Source organism: Populus trichocarpa, chromosome 10, assembly GCF_000002775.5.
Source record: "Populus trichocarpa isolate Nisqually-1 chromosome 10, P.trichocarpa_v4.1, whole genome shotgun sequence".
NCBI classification, from domain to species: domain Eukaryota; kingdom Viridiplantae; phylum Streptophyta; class Magnoliopsida; order Malpighiales; family Salicaceae; genus Populus; species Populus trichocarpa.
The window spans coordinates 15,962,448-15,977,235 of NC_037294.2; the positions used below are offsets into that span (position 1 = coordinate 15,962,448).

At 35.8% G+C, this 14,788-nt stretch overlaps 2 protein-coding genes across 2 annotated transcripts; both read right to left on the reverse strand.

Annotated features, from left to right (window-relative positions):
- Positions 1-1,312: 1,312 nt before the first annotated feature.
- LOC7468117 (serine carboxypeptidase-like 26) lies at positions 1,313-4,927 on the reverse strand. Its single transcript, XM_002316021.4, has 10 exons — positions 4,524-4,927; positions 4,295-4,402; positions 4,058-4,153; positions 3,883-3,975; positions 3,716-3,804; positions 3,309-3,575; positions 3,062-3,216; positions 2,857-2,952; positions 2,337-2,442; positions 1,313-1,709 (listed from the first exon to the last, which is right to left on the reverse strand). Exons 1-10 carry the CDS (start codon positions 4,798-4,800, stop codon positions 1,563-1,565), a joined length of 1,434 nt encoding a protein of 477 aa, XP_002316057.4. The 5' UTR covers positions 4,801-4,927; the 3' UTR covers positions 1,313-1,562.
- A 1,064-nt stretch (positions 4,928-5,991) lies between these two features.
- On the reverse strand, positions 5,992-10,510 carry LOC7468118 (beta-glucosidase-like SFR2, chloroplastic). Its single transcript, XM_006378491.3, has 10 exons — positions 10,242-10,510; positions 9,093-9,447; positions 8,761-8,899; positions 8,373-8,539; positions 7,850-8,071; positions 7,358-7,526; positions 7,056-7,289; positions 6,803-6,952; positions 6,586-6,715; positions 5,992-6,349 (listed from the first exon to the last, which is right to left on the reverse strand). The coding sequence occupies exons 1-10, from the start codon at positions 10,411-10,413 to the stop codon at positions 6,162-6,164; spliced, it is 1,926 nt and encodes a 641-aa protein (XP_006378553.1). The 5' UTR covers positions 10,414-10,510; the 3' UTR covers positions 5,992-6,161.
- Between the last annotated feature and the right edge of the window lie 4,278 nt (positions 10,511-14,788).

Here is a 14,788-nt window from a genome sequence, read left to right on the forward strand (position 1 = left end):
GTTTTAATTTTATTATATATATCACAATTGATTTATCATGATAAACTAAGTTAAACTGGATCAATTATAATTTGATGAGGTTTTTTAAATTAATTTTTGATTTAATTTTAAATCATATCTCGATTATATAACTTATTGCTAACGTATTTGGTATTTTAAATATATAAAAAATCATAAGATTGAATATCCATTTTATAAAGGTTTTGTTGTTTTCAATAGTGCTGCATTCATAATTTTTTATTTTATTTTTAAGGATGTGTTATTAATAACAATCTTAAGAAAATATACAAATTATATATTAAAAAAAATTCTGCGTTGTGTTGTGCTCGACAACACAATCCATAGACCTATATTATTTATCCATTCACGTTTTGAATTGTGCTAATTTATCAAAAATAAAATAAAATTACAGTGCTATAAAAAACTAATTTTTTATTTATCATAGTTATTACTGGATTGCTTGCCACGAAAAGTCAGGAACAAAGAAAGCTAATAATTCACGAAAACATTGCTTGAAATTCTATTCTCGCCGCTGATCATAGTGTTGGTTGGATTGATTATGATATAATTTTTGTATTTTAAAGTGTTTTTTATAAAAAAAATTAAATTAATATTTTTTATGTATTTTTTATTATTTTAATTTGTTAATATAAAATATAAAAAAACATAAAAAGTATCATTTTAATATATTTTTATTTTAAAAACATCTTACATAACAATATTAAACAATTACCGTAAATATTTTTTATATGATATTTTTAGTATTAGTTTGGAAGTTTGAAACGAAAAACAAAACTCTGTAAAGCGTAATCATTCTACCAGTCTCTTAAACTATTTTATTGCGCATCATAATACTATGTTTTATCATAGTAATTCCCGATAAAATAAAAATAAAAAAATAAAGAGGAGCAATCGCCATTTGGATGTGGTTTTTTGTGTAGACTTGTAGCTAATGGTGAAAGCAACGGTTAAATAGCTGCGACTATGCGTTGGTCGTATGCGAGCCAGAATCCTTATATAAATTGGAGTCATTATCGTGTAATTAAAAAGGGTACGTTCATTTAAAACATTACTAATCATATTTCAAGATGATATTTTTCAAAATAAATAATACTTTTATTCTTCTAATTTTTTTTAATCATACCCCCCATGTGATAGATCTTATTAAATAGTCACCGAATAATTAAATAATTTTTACGAAAGAAATGAATTTTTATTGTAGAATAAGAAAATACTTAATATCTATAACTCGAAGTAACTATAATTATAATATTTTAAAAAACCATAAAAAAGACATGTGTGCTAAACAAGATTCAAAATTCAACGATCCCACTTTATAACTTCGAACTTCGTGGGCTCCAAAAAAGACCTTTTCAACTCCCTTTTTAAGAGAACCCCAAAAAGTATAAGAAAGTCCGAGAGGGACACTTTTCCCCCCTTTATAAATAGTTCTGATAGACATTCATGGTGATGGGAAAATAGTGTTATGGACAGAAATTAAGTGGATGGGGCAAAGAAATGGTGATGGCCTTACACTTTGAGCCATTGAATAGAATGAAGAACTATTTACGTGTAGGGAGAGGTTCACCGGACAGGAAAGAGTGGATAAGCGAGAGAGCCTCGCCGGGCTTGTTGAGAGGAACCAAGTGACCTGCCCCTCTCACAGTCACAAATGTCAATCCCTCGTACTCCACTATCCTTCCTCCAACCTGCAATATATATATATATACACACACGCGACGGCGATGAAACCATGTCAGCGTTAACAACCTGTTCCTCGACTTGGAAAATCAAGTCTTATGTGCACGGCAGTAATCTTGAAAACATCAATCTCCAACTCTTTTAAGAAATCACTTCTGTTTTCTCCTACGCAGAGTCCAGTTTATTTGCCTATTCGGTGGAGTAATCATATTTACCGAATTGGTGGACAATTGGGTCTCATTTGGAACTCACGGCACGGTATGCTCATCTAACGGTCTACCATTTTCTGGAAATCTGATCGGGCCATTAGATATGGTTGATTTAGCTCTATCATTACAAAAGTTCCAGCCTCATTTCTACTCGTAAAACTGGGGCAGATTATGGACTTAACCGAGCACTATGAGATAGGCTCGTTCAGCCCATCTACACCTCAGGTTAAAGGTCCAAAGTCCAAACCGCATAATTCAGTCCAGTTAGCGCATTAAAGAAGTGGGTTCCGCTAATAAATCTCTTCTTCTTTTTTTTCTTTTTTTTCTAGGTTTTTGAAAGAACCTTTCGATAAAATAAAGTAGGATAATATTATAGCACTTGATTGAAGGAAAGAAGCAAGGAAACGATGGCAAGGCAAAAAGAACCTGATGGTTGTGAAACCAAGAACGCCAGGCAGATTTGAGAGGCAGTCCAAGAGCTTCAATACAATATCGTGACCCAATAACGGGTACTCTGCCATCTGCGTCCCCACTGTTCCAAACAAAACACCAAACCCAAACCCAAATCCAAATTAGTCCGTCTCAGCTTCACTGATCAACTAAAAAACAAGGCACAAAGCCACAAACACGAAAAAGGTCATCACGGGCTCGCTGGGTGTGTGTGAAATGTGAATAATTTGCAAGTTGCAACACGTGACCCCTCCTTCCAGTCTGAAAGTCGAACCATGCTTTTGTCTTTGCTTGCTTTATTAATGGTCCCGGTATTATATTATTGGTCAGTTTTTGGAATCATATACTGCCATTCTAACAGGTCTATCCATCCTCAAGGAACGTTACAGAGTGGCTCTAGACTTGTACTACTGGAGGTAAGATCACAGCAACATGCATGGAGCGCCAGGCAGGAAGTACTAAAAAAAATTTACACACTGAAACTCAGGTACTTTACCTGTATATCCAGATCTTGAGACCGCCCTTGATGAGCTTGGTGTAGATTGGGAGGACAGAGAACACAGTAAAATTGTATTTGTACAGAATGAGAGCGCTGGAAAGAAAATAAGTGTTCCATTAGAAATATACCATATATAAGATTGCACTACAAAGAAAAATGTTTATCAATGAACAGATATCTGGTGTGTGACAAGTTTACTTACTTGCAGACCCTCCATTTCCCTCTAGAATTTCCACTAATTTTTGCATGAAGGGATGATTGAACATCAGCCCTGTTAAAATACTCCTCAGTGTATGTTGAATAACAAGGGTCGTAACCTCCAGGGATTCTAAGCCTTCTTATCATGTAATTGTTCACCTGTAGCACCCACTTACATTCTTAATCTACCCTTTTTTCAACGTATGGAATGGAACTTTTCTTTTCAAATTCAATGGAGATGACATTATTACCTTGGTGAGTGAATCATTGCTACCAATAGATGAAGATGTAGTGTTAATAAGACATGTAGGGGCATATATATTGTAGATATCAATTTCGTTGTATTTCTCGAACACTAAGTTCATGGCGTCATTGCAGTCACTAGACCAGTTGGAAACTGTGAAATCACATACTTGTTTGGCCTTGTCATAGATCTGGTCTGATATTACAGCATGGCTCCACGCATATTCTAGCAAGCCTTTGTAATCATAGTAGTCATTGGTTTCTGGATTTCCTACCTGCACAGGGGTTGCACGGACAAAGTTCATGAATTCCTTGAATCGAATAGTGGTCGTGGTAAATTTATACATGAAAAATCTTATAAATTAACTTGATGCAGCTATGGATCAAAGTACTGATATTGGGCCTAAGCTCTTACAATAAAACCCTTCAGATTGATCAGTGGATATTTAGTTTTATCCTTGTTTCTATCATAGACAAGCTCTGCCAGCTGAGGCACATAGTGGCCTGCAGATACCAAGAATGAACGTTAGAGAGAGGGGGGAGAACCCGGAGAAGGGGGGTTAGTTGACTAGGCAATCTCACCAGCATAACTCTCTCCTGAAATGAAGAAATCACGGCTTTTGTATTGGGGAAATCTTTGCAACCATTTCACCAAGAAAGTATAGGCATCCTCAGCTGGTGAAAAGACCAATTACCATCAATTACAGATAAACATAAAAAAATTATAAGAGTTTCACTTTCAAGAAAGATGCCTCACCCACAAAATTATCATCTAATAAGGTGAGATCAGATGAGGTGTTGGTGTAAGAGAACCCAACTCCAACTGGGGATTCAAGAAATAGTATATTTGCTTCTGCAAGGAGAGCGTTTCAAAAAGTCAGCCTTGATCATCTTTTCTAGCATGGAACCTCCCAAATCCACCAATGCATACAGATTTTTATATGGGCAATTAAAGAAAACTAAGTGAAGTAATAGAAGTACATGCAGAGAGGACCTTTACTCCAAGCATATTCGTTGAAGTAAACGCCAGCGCCATCTTTAGAAACTCTTAGTGGACCTAACTCTGAAGCAGCACCATATCCAATAGATGAACAGCCGGGCCCTTCAAAAACACAAGCAATTTGAATTACATAAACGAGGATATCAAAGGTATAGTATCTAAATTGCGTTTATATAAACATGTTGAATTGGAATTATTAAAAATAAATAAAATGTGACAGTACCTCCATTTAGCCACAGAAGGAGAGGCTTCTTGGATGTTTCAGATTGAGCTTCAAAGAACCAGTAAAAAAGGGCTCTCCCATGTTCTTTATTGACGGTGACATAACCTGAGAACTGTGAGATTGACGGGTTAGAAGGTTGGCCCGGCAAATTAATTACTCTATCAGATTCCTGAGTTTCAGGGTTTGTTTCTAATGCTTTAATGCAAGGAATAACTAAGGAACCAAGAAATAAATATATGCACAAGAGAGATAGGAAAGGTCTATCAATTAAAGCCATGGAGATCCCTTTTAGTTATCCTCTAAACATTTTCACATCATATATATGAAGTGCGGCGAGTATTTGACCACTCTTATGCGAGTGCGTAGAGAGAGAGAGAGAGAGAGAGAGAGAGAGAGTCCAACATGTGCATCAGAAATTCAGATGGGTGCGATCAATTATTTGCAATCCTTTAACTTTTTCAACAGCCGTGATGGTCCTCTTTCCACTAGCTACAAGTGTCCCTGCTGGGACTGATTCGGATTTTTGTCGAGTAAACTCCAAACAGAGTCAGATGATATATACTGATACAATGTTAGGTGAAAGCGTGATTTGTATTCCAAATACAAATATAATTATATTATTAAATTAGTTAATAAGATGTAATTTATATTATTTTTTAATACATTTTTAAAATGAATTTTTTTAAAATTTAAAACTAGCACAGATTCTAATAATACATCAAGAAATCTTCTCATGTAAATGAGATTTTTTATATTATTATATAAGAAAGACACTGATGACTTTATAATGCATCGATAATTATCCATACATGGAAGTGTTAGCTTACACAAAGCAAGCAAGGTGGAAAAGGAGTGCAATGCACAACATATATACATCCAGCACAATTGGTGTTCCCAACAGTTGGAAGAAGAGGTAGGGATAAGATAACACATCTACAATTGAATTAAAAACACAGCAGTGTCGTAGAACTATGCAACATTTTGTACTTATTCACGCAATAATACTCTTATTCAGGAATTTGCGATATCTCATCTACCTACGAAAACAGTCAAGAGTCTAGACTGAACTTCCAATTACAAAAGTAGCCCTCGGGAAGTTTGAGCCATGTTATTCATTGCAGCATCTGGAAAAGTCAACGTTATTCATCAGAAGGAGAGCATAAGCATTTTTCACAACTGTCATTAGTTATGGACACTGCTAGAAGAACGAGTAAATAAGAAATGGCTTGTCAGAGGTCGAGAACAATTTGGAAACGTTGTGTTCGGTCCAATCTAGAAGTCTACCATCTGTTCGAGGCTTTAACAAATTTCGCAAAGGGGAGGGATGCTATTGTTCGATCACTCCAAAACTAAACTCAAAATCTTTCGCAAGGAAGAACGTTAATGAGAGAATTGGAAGCTCACTAAACTGACAATTTAACTGGCAGGATCTCGGACAAAACATGCAAGGCAATGAAACGCCTATCTATGCACTTAAAAAGTATAACTCTTTGTTAAAACAATACTCTAATAAGGCCTCATAAGGTGTTGTTCTGAGTTGATTTACAAACTGCCATAAATGTGCTGGAGCATGTAAATTAGCAGATTTATAAGAGGAAGCGTGTGTACACGAGTTTATTGAATAAGCAATCAGAAGCTTTATGTTAGAGGCTGGAGAATCAATTCAGTGTCATCCTTCCAATCTTTTCTTTTACTTTTGATCGAAAATGGTCGAAGAAAGCATCTTGACAGGCGGCTTAACGGGTCCTGGAGACCTTCCATCTCATAATGTCCAAATCGCCAATCTCTTTCAATATATGGCCGCTGTATAGGTTGGTCAAGCCCTCCTGTTAATAGAAGATGACGTGTATACATTAATAGGAGGATATCACGCCCAAATAGGAAAAGCTTAATAAAAATTCTAAGCTTAGAGGATAGAGAAAAAAGGATTCCAGGGCAAGTTGTGCCTAAAAGCATAGACATATCTAACATCTTGTTATTGCAGGGAATTAATTCCAGCTATAATGCGATGATGGGGAAACAAATTAGATTCAGGAAACAAGAGAATGTGACCTCTGTTTACCTGAGAACATTAAACCATATTTATTCACCGCCCGATAAAATGGCCTTGTTTTTTTCTCTTTAGCAGCTCTTTGGAGGTCATTCCATGCACGTGCCCGATCTTCACGTGTGATCATCCCTGTAGATGCGACCTGAATTTACAGCAAATTTAAGTATGATAAGGAAAGAATGTGAGGAGAGCACCAATGAATCAAAGGCAAACATGCAAAGTTTTCAACCTTGGAGAATAGATGATATGAAGGACGAGGAATCCTTGATAAATTGTTTTCACGATCAACTGCCACCAGTCCAAACTTGGGACCATATCCATCAGCCCACTCCCAATTGTCAGAAATAGTCCAGAAGAAGTAACCAAGCACAGGGATGCCCTATGAATCAAACACAGGAATATCAAGCAAGCTCTTATCACATGGTTCTATGAAAAGCAACATAATTTCAACACAACTGAAAAGTCAAGTTTAGAGTCTGGACCATGATCATGGCTGCATAAACAGCTAGTAAATGTTCCAAAATATATGGTCGACGAATCAGATCTGTCTCATCAGAAACGCCATTCTCCGTAATAATGTAAGGAACCTTTAGATGTTTGTACCTCTCATGGAATTGAATTAGCGTGCGATACAGGCCATCAGGATATACTCCACGTCCAGATTCACTATATTCATTGGTGTCTACTAATTTCAGGCCAGCACCACATACCACTTCCTGACCATTAGTTATACAAGTAAGAATGTTATTGTTCAAAGAATTAAAAGTTTAGAGGAGTATCAAACCTGTCCATAGTAGTTTATTCCAATAAAATCCAGCTTATTGGAGATACTATCCACATATGGGAAAAGGGTGAGGGAGTTGGCCACTGAAACAGCAGCAACATCAAACAACCCATATGGCCTCATGAATGATACATGGTGTGCTACCCCAACTATTGACTCTGATGAGGTGCTGCAGAATTAAAAAAAAAATGATTTAGAAAAGCAAGTAGCATTGTCAATAAATTAAGATAATTCGTCTGTTAGGTAGGCAAGGGCAAGTCAAGCCAAGAAGAACTTCGGACGGGATATAAAACATGATTGCAAAACAGCCAGCTAACCCAGAGTAACTGGGATAAAGGCATTGCTCAAATAATTTCTTAATGAACCACATATAACGTATGTGAGTGATATTTCTGAGTGCCTTTGTTTCTCCAAATATTACAACTTAATATCCTTATTTTAACTTTGGAAATTCTTCAGACAAATTTTCAGAAAGAGAGGAAAATAAAAAACCTCTTTCCATGGATATAGTCGTAGGCCTTTGAGTGTGCAATAGCTATCCAATGCATGGCCTGGTTGAAAACACCTGTTGGTAGAGCAGAAGTGGCAACTTCCAGCATATCAGGATGACCGCCTGGCCAAGCACCCGCACAATAAGTAAGCATGCAAAAGACATGAGGCTCATTAAATATCACCCAATAGTCCACAAGCTCTGATACACTGTCAACAATAAGCCTGCATTGATGGAGCACATTCAAGTGTTATTTACAAACTCAAGGAGCATATTCCATCATTTTGAGCCATGGCCATTAAACCAAACTGAGAGAATATTCAGAAACTTCTATATCTACAAGAATGTAATTTGAGCAAGAGTGCTCTTTGTTTGTTTTTGTTCTTGTTCATGTTCTTTTTTTAAAAAGAAGATAAAAGAGAATCAGAGTGGTCAAGGGTTTCAGTTAGTAACAAAAAAGAAGAAAATAATATGAACTGCAGAGTACAACATACTGGGTAGTCCACCACTTAATAGAATGCCAACCTGGTAAAATCCATAAAATAATCAACAGTTTTCTCCAGCTTCCATCCACCATATTCACCAGCCCATGGTGGCAATGAGTGATGGAACAGGGTCAACATCACCTTCATTCCATAAGAGTGAACTCTGGTGATGATCCACTTATATCGCTCCAATGCAGCAAAATTAACCTAAAAAAGAAGATTATGCAATTGAAATGTAAACTCATCCCCCAAAAAATTTAAGGGCCAGGATACTTTTTCTGGTATCTTATCATGCGAGAAAGGCTTCTTTTGACAACATTAAGTTCAAATTCTACACCACTAATTTCCTTGCTTATCCAAACATCAACAGGAAGCATTATAACACATCAAAAGCAATGTCTAGCACGAGCACTCGGCTTATAACTTACAGTCTCTTTAAGCCCATTGACAGGCTCCTCTGGCATGATTCTTGTCCAATCAATTCCCATTCGAAAGACACTAACACCAGTATCCTTTGCCAGCTTCAGCTCTGTATCAGGATCAGACCAAAATCTCAGCCTCTCTTCCCTAAAATCAATTGAACCTATCAATTAATCAAGTGAACAACCAATGATGCAAATTACAGATGGAATTACTGATTAGAAAAGTGCTAGCTACTGGAAGAAGAAAGATGGATATTGTTATTTCCTCTGCACGTCAATATAAAAAACAAAAAATAAAAAAAGCTCACTGCTCCAAAGTACTATAGAAGAAGGCTTACGGGTGGGGAACATTGTGCCATGCAGCTACATTGTGATGACACTCTTCGTTTGTCGTAGGCAGTTCATCTTCTGCATGCTTTTCAAACCCTCTGATCATGGCTTCCATAGCTACTTTGAGAGGCTTCCTCTTCTTCATATCCACCTTATTCACATCTTTATTAGAAACAGAAGCTGGCTGAGATCCACCATCACCAGCAGCCGAACCCATCAGCGCATCTGCTGTTTCCATGCCCTGGTCTGGCTGTGATTTGTCACAAGGATTTTCTTCTGCGAACTGAAGCCAAGAATCATTAAGCCTGTCCTCAACATGGGCCGGGGCGGTTGCCAATCCAAAGAAAAACTCATCTTCTCCTTCTGCCAAAAATCACAGAACAAACACTGGTATTACAAATCCATTCATCATATCCAGACTGATCAGATGCTCTTACAATCAACAAGTCCCCTTAATTCCAATCCCATACCAGCAAGAAGAGTTATCACACCCACCATTCCAGCAAATTCCGATTTGTATGGAACAATTAAACATTCATCCCCCAATCATTGGGTCTTTTTCTCAACGCCAAAAGATTCCCAGTGGATAATGCATGAAGTCTGAGGATCATTTCAATCCCTATGTACATGTTAGAGAACTCATATTCAACCCAAAAAAACTCGTCAAGCTTTGGGTGAGCTGAGCTAAATCACATCATAAGACTCGTTAAAGCAATGAGGGATTCTAAATTCATAACAATCTATATATAATAGATATAAAAGCGCGCGCACTCAAAATATTTGATTCGACTAAATTCCGTTGTCAAGTTAATATTTTAAAATTGTATAAACTCTATCCATATTACGATAAACTAAAATTAACGAACTTTTTTATTGCTCCATTTTCTTAAAATAAAAGGTGCTAAAATAAGTAATTAAAAAAAAATTGTAAAAATCAGCGTTCTTTATTTTTTGTGCAATTTCAGTGCAATCTTCACTCGCCATCTATATTTGCTTGAATCACAACAACGAGCTCTCCTTCACTTCACTTCATCACGAACTTACAAGAAATAAAAACCAAAAATAAAAACTACAAATGATACACGAAAACAGTAAAATCGGTAATTATCTAGGGATTGGAAAGTTGAGAAATTCTAAAGATAATTGGCAAAACTTACCGTTTAAATTGAAAGACGCAAGAATCTCAGCTGACTCGTCGATAGGTGACTTGAAAGGTTTGAGGTTCTTCTTCCGGTAAAGCGAGAAAGAGAAGACGTTGGCGGCGACGGTGACTGTCGCTAGAACTCCGGCGAGTTTCGCCGCAGATATAAAGAGAGCGAAAATTGGCATTCTCAGAAAAAACAATAGCCGACAGAGAGAGCGTTTGATTTCTAGTTGTAACTTGTAGAAGCTTTGGTGATGCTAGTCCCGAGAGATGTATACGTGACACTTGTGTGCATGCTGAAACCAAATGGTCCAGCCCTGTCGTATTGCTTTTTTTTCTTTTTTCTTTTTTTTTTCCTTGCTATTACAATCAACTCAGTCCTCCTTTTAAAAAAAATATCTATACCATATATACTGTGCGTGCATTAGGTGTATTTGTTTTAGATTTTGTGGTTGAGTTTAAGATTAGATAAAATCTATTTATGTATAAAACTCAACCATAAAAGCTACTTTTTATTGTTTTTTTTTAGTTTTTTTGGTGGATCCCACACACATAACTCCATCTCCACCTCAAAAACAAACACCCTAGAATAGTTAAATAAATGAAGACTTTTTTATTATTATTATCAGAGAAGAAGGTTTGCGTTCTTGATCTTGAGTATTGGGTTGAATATTAGTATTATTAATAAAGGCTACCCTTGTGGTCGATAATCCAGCCATTTTTCTTGCTTTATCAGGAGACCCTGTGAATTATTATTAGCAAAAACTAAAAGAGATAGTCTTATAAAATACAATTTAATGTGCTGATGTTAAATACTCATCATGAGCTTATTATTGCCAAATCCCTTATAATTTATTAGCATATTTCGATTTTGGTTGAGGTCACAACCATAACCATTTTTTAATTTCTTAAGAAAGAAAAATAAAAACTTTATTAAGATGAAGTCGTGAAGGTGATTGCAGTAATTTCTTTCTATCTTTGTGATTTAATAGGCCAAAAACCTCTTTAAAAAAGCTAAAAAAGCTTTAAAAACCCGTTGGGCTCGGGCTACCAAGCCCAACTCCCAATGAGCATGAGAGTACGCCCGGGTCGGGTGTATGCCCAACACTCTACCACCCTCGTGGGCTCATGCTATCACACCCGAGCCCATTGTGTTTAGGTCCAAACATCGCATCTGGATCCATCTTCACTTTTAATGGACTTCAACAACTTACCCGAGCTCAACACTCCCTTGAGAATTATCTCAAAACCCCACACAGGTCTCTTGATTTTTATATTGATTAAATACATATTATTTTGAGTAGAATATAAATAAAAATATCACAATAGTAAAATTACACTTTAGTCACTCATTTCCATAAAAAAACAAGATTTATGAACTATAAATACACCTTCAATCCTTCAAGTTAAAAGTTTGTAATTTCTTAATTCTTAACACTTTTACCTTGTATATTTTTAAACTCTATCTCTCTAAAATATTAACCAATTATTCAGTCTTATTCTTAAGCATTTTGAATTTTGAAACTTGTCATTCTGTTTTTTTTTTCTAAAAATACAAACAAATTATATTGTTTACCTACGAAATTCTATTGTTGACGGTCACTTTATCTTCAGAAGGATATAGAATCATAGAAAACCTAAAACTTTGATTCAAATTTAGATGGAAAAAAGAAATTTATCAAGAAAGAAAAAAAAAGGGTAAACAAGTGAACATGTATTTAGAACAAATCTTTAAAGATACAGTTTATGCAATTTAAGGTACTAACTGCTAAGATAGTAGGCAATAGTTGTTCGCCTAGTTAGAGAGTTGGGCTCGAGTCTGGCCTGGACCAAGACTAGAAGGGAACCATATGCGCTGGGGCCTGTAGCCCATGCCATGATTTCCCCGCTTATTTGGTCTAGAGGAATTGCTCTGGGCCTAAAAGAAAAGGAAGCAAGAACACCTCCTAACATGAGGGAGAAGGAGACCCTAGCAAAACAACGAGAAGTATCGGTCCGCGTATCTGTGATTTTGATCACATGATTTCTATTCCCAACCAAAAGTCAAACTCTACATTTGCACAGTTTGTTTGTGCGATCTTGCACGCTTTTTTATTTTTTTATTCATTTTTTTTAATTTTTAATTGTTCTAGCATGCTGTTGTGAGATATAAATTTTAAAAAATAAAAAATATTAATTTAATATATTTAAAAAAAAAACACTTAAAAAAAAATATCCAAGAATCAACCACTACAGCCATGGCTGTAGAATTTGAATAATTATCGATAGTATGGCTGAAAATTCCAAGCCACAAAATCAATTTGGATTTTGTGTGAGCTTTGGATGAAAAACACTGTGATCACGGGGCCTCCAGCAGCTTGCAGATGTCAAATGTCCAGCTGTAATTTTTTGAAAACTTTTGTCACCATAGCATTGTTAGACTCCACACGGAGATTTTATTAATGATTCGAATAAAAGAAAACGGGGGTGGTGTGGCCATTTTACCAGGGAAATGTAGGTGGACCACCGAACCAAAATTCAAATTATCCAGCAAAGAATCTTTCCAGGTTTTGTTCCTTTCTTCTCCCCATGGGGTCTTCTCTCCCAAAAATACCAAAACATCTCAGCATTGGATGCACATGCAAGATGAACTAATGGGACATTTTTACACGGATGGCATTCGTCTTTCCAGTCAGCACTCCTTCTTTATCTACATTATTGAATTCCTGACTTGGATATGCAATTCTTATCTTCATCGATCGATGCCACCATGTGTAACAATGGAAGCTCGAGCTCTTACACAGCTGCTAAATGATATCACCTTGCTGTGATGAATTTATCCATGCATGTGTGCCGGTACTCTGGCACTTGAGCAGATGGTTTCTCACTGTGCTCATTGAAGATCTCGTTTGTCACATCGAATAATCATATATATAAACGAGGCAACGTATCACAATTCGCCATGCACGCTGCTCAGTCCACAGCTAATTTTGTAAGAAGATAATTTTGCACATGTAGCATATATATTCGTAGAAGATAACTCACGTTACCCTGCGAAAAAAAAAAAACGAAGAAGAAGATAACTCTCTCTCTCTCTCTCTCAGACACGCGCGCGCGTGTATATATATATATATAAAAAAAAAACATAAAATATTAATTTTATTTCATTTCAAATTAAAGATTATCATAAAGAATTTATATTGCTAGCTATAGCTAGAAAAGATCTTCATATTAAATTTACAATAAAAGTTAAATTTATGGAACTAAGTGAATATAAAAATAATAATTCTAATCTTTTAATTACATTGTTAAGAAATACTTGTATTTAAAAGAAAAGAAACTATAGTACCATGCATATATTTTCTTCATTTAGAAAACAGCTACAAACGTATAAAGTAAGTCTTATATAGTTTTCCTTTTTCCCAACTTCATTTTTTCAGAAAATTTGAGTATTACTTTGTTTCGAAAAATGGTGATTGATCTATTCTCAATGCTTTCCTTTTGGATTTATGTTTCTATTTTATGCGAGATTAATGTTTTGAAAGGGTTAATTAGAACATTCAAGTTTGGCCTGCTCATGCCTTGCGACGAGGCACAAATGCACTCGTGTTTTGGTCAAACCCTTTTAAATTATACCAATTATATATCCACCATATATATATATATATGCCGTCTTGTGCTGTTAGCTAGGAAATTAAGTCTCTGCAGTTCCTTCCACTTAATTTTGGTCCAAACAGACGGGACACAGTGTGTGTTCATCTTTCAATTCAAGTCAAATTAATAAAATAATAGAGTGGAAACACAACAAAATACACAATAAGTAGATCAGTGCATATAGAGACACAAAGCAGTGGGAGTATGAAAGGCACATGGTATGGGCACGGAATGGGAATAACGGGACTATTATTAACATAGAAAAAGGGACGAGAAACGTCTGCGCTGCCCGTCCCTCTGGGGTCAGGGTGAACCGATTGTGATAGCGATTAGTTGCAACTGTAGTTAGAATGATTATGGGAAAGTTTAAAAAGGTGATCATCGACCCTAAATGGTGGAGGATTACAACTGGCCCGCCGGTACCTGTGGGCGGCCGCCGTCTGGAACAATACCTATAATCATTTTACATGTGTCATGAACCCACCACCGACTAATTAAACAGTGTTTCACATTGTGTTTAGGATGTATTTTAAAAAATAATAAATTTTTTTTTATTTTTTTAATTAATATATTTTTTGATATTTTCATATCAATTTGATGTGCTGATATTAAAAATAAAAAAAATATGTTTTGGAATGAAAAACACTTTGAAAAGCAATCGTTATTACACTCTCAAACACTCAAAATATATTACTTTAAAGGGTGTGGGTTTTTTTACTATGCAAAGCTTTATTGTTTACCCTATCACACATTGCTGATGATATGATGTGGACCATTTTATACCTTTTCAATTTGATCATCAATCTTATTTTTTTAGAGATTTAGTCTTAATTGAAGACCAACTAATTTTGATTTTTTATGAAAAGTGAGATTAAAAGAAGAGGGATCGAAATGAAAAGGACGTCAAATATGGTGGCATGCCATAAG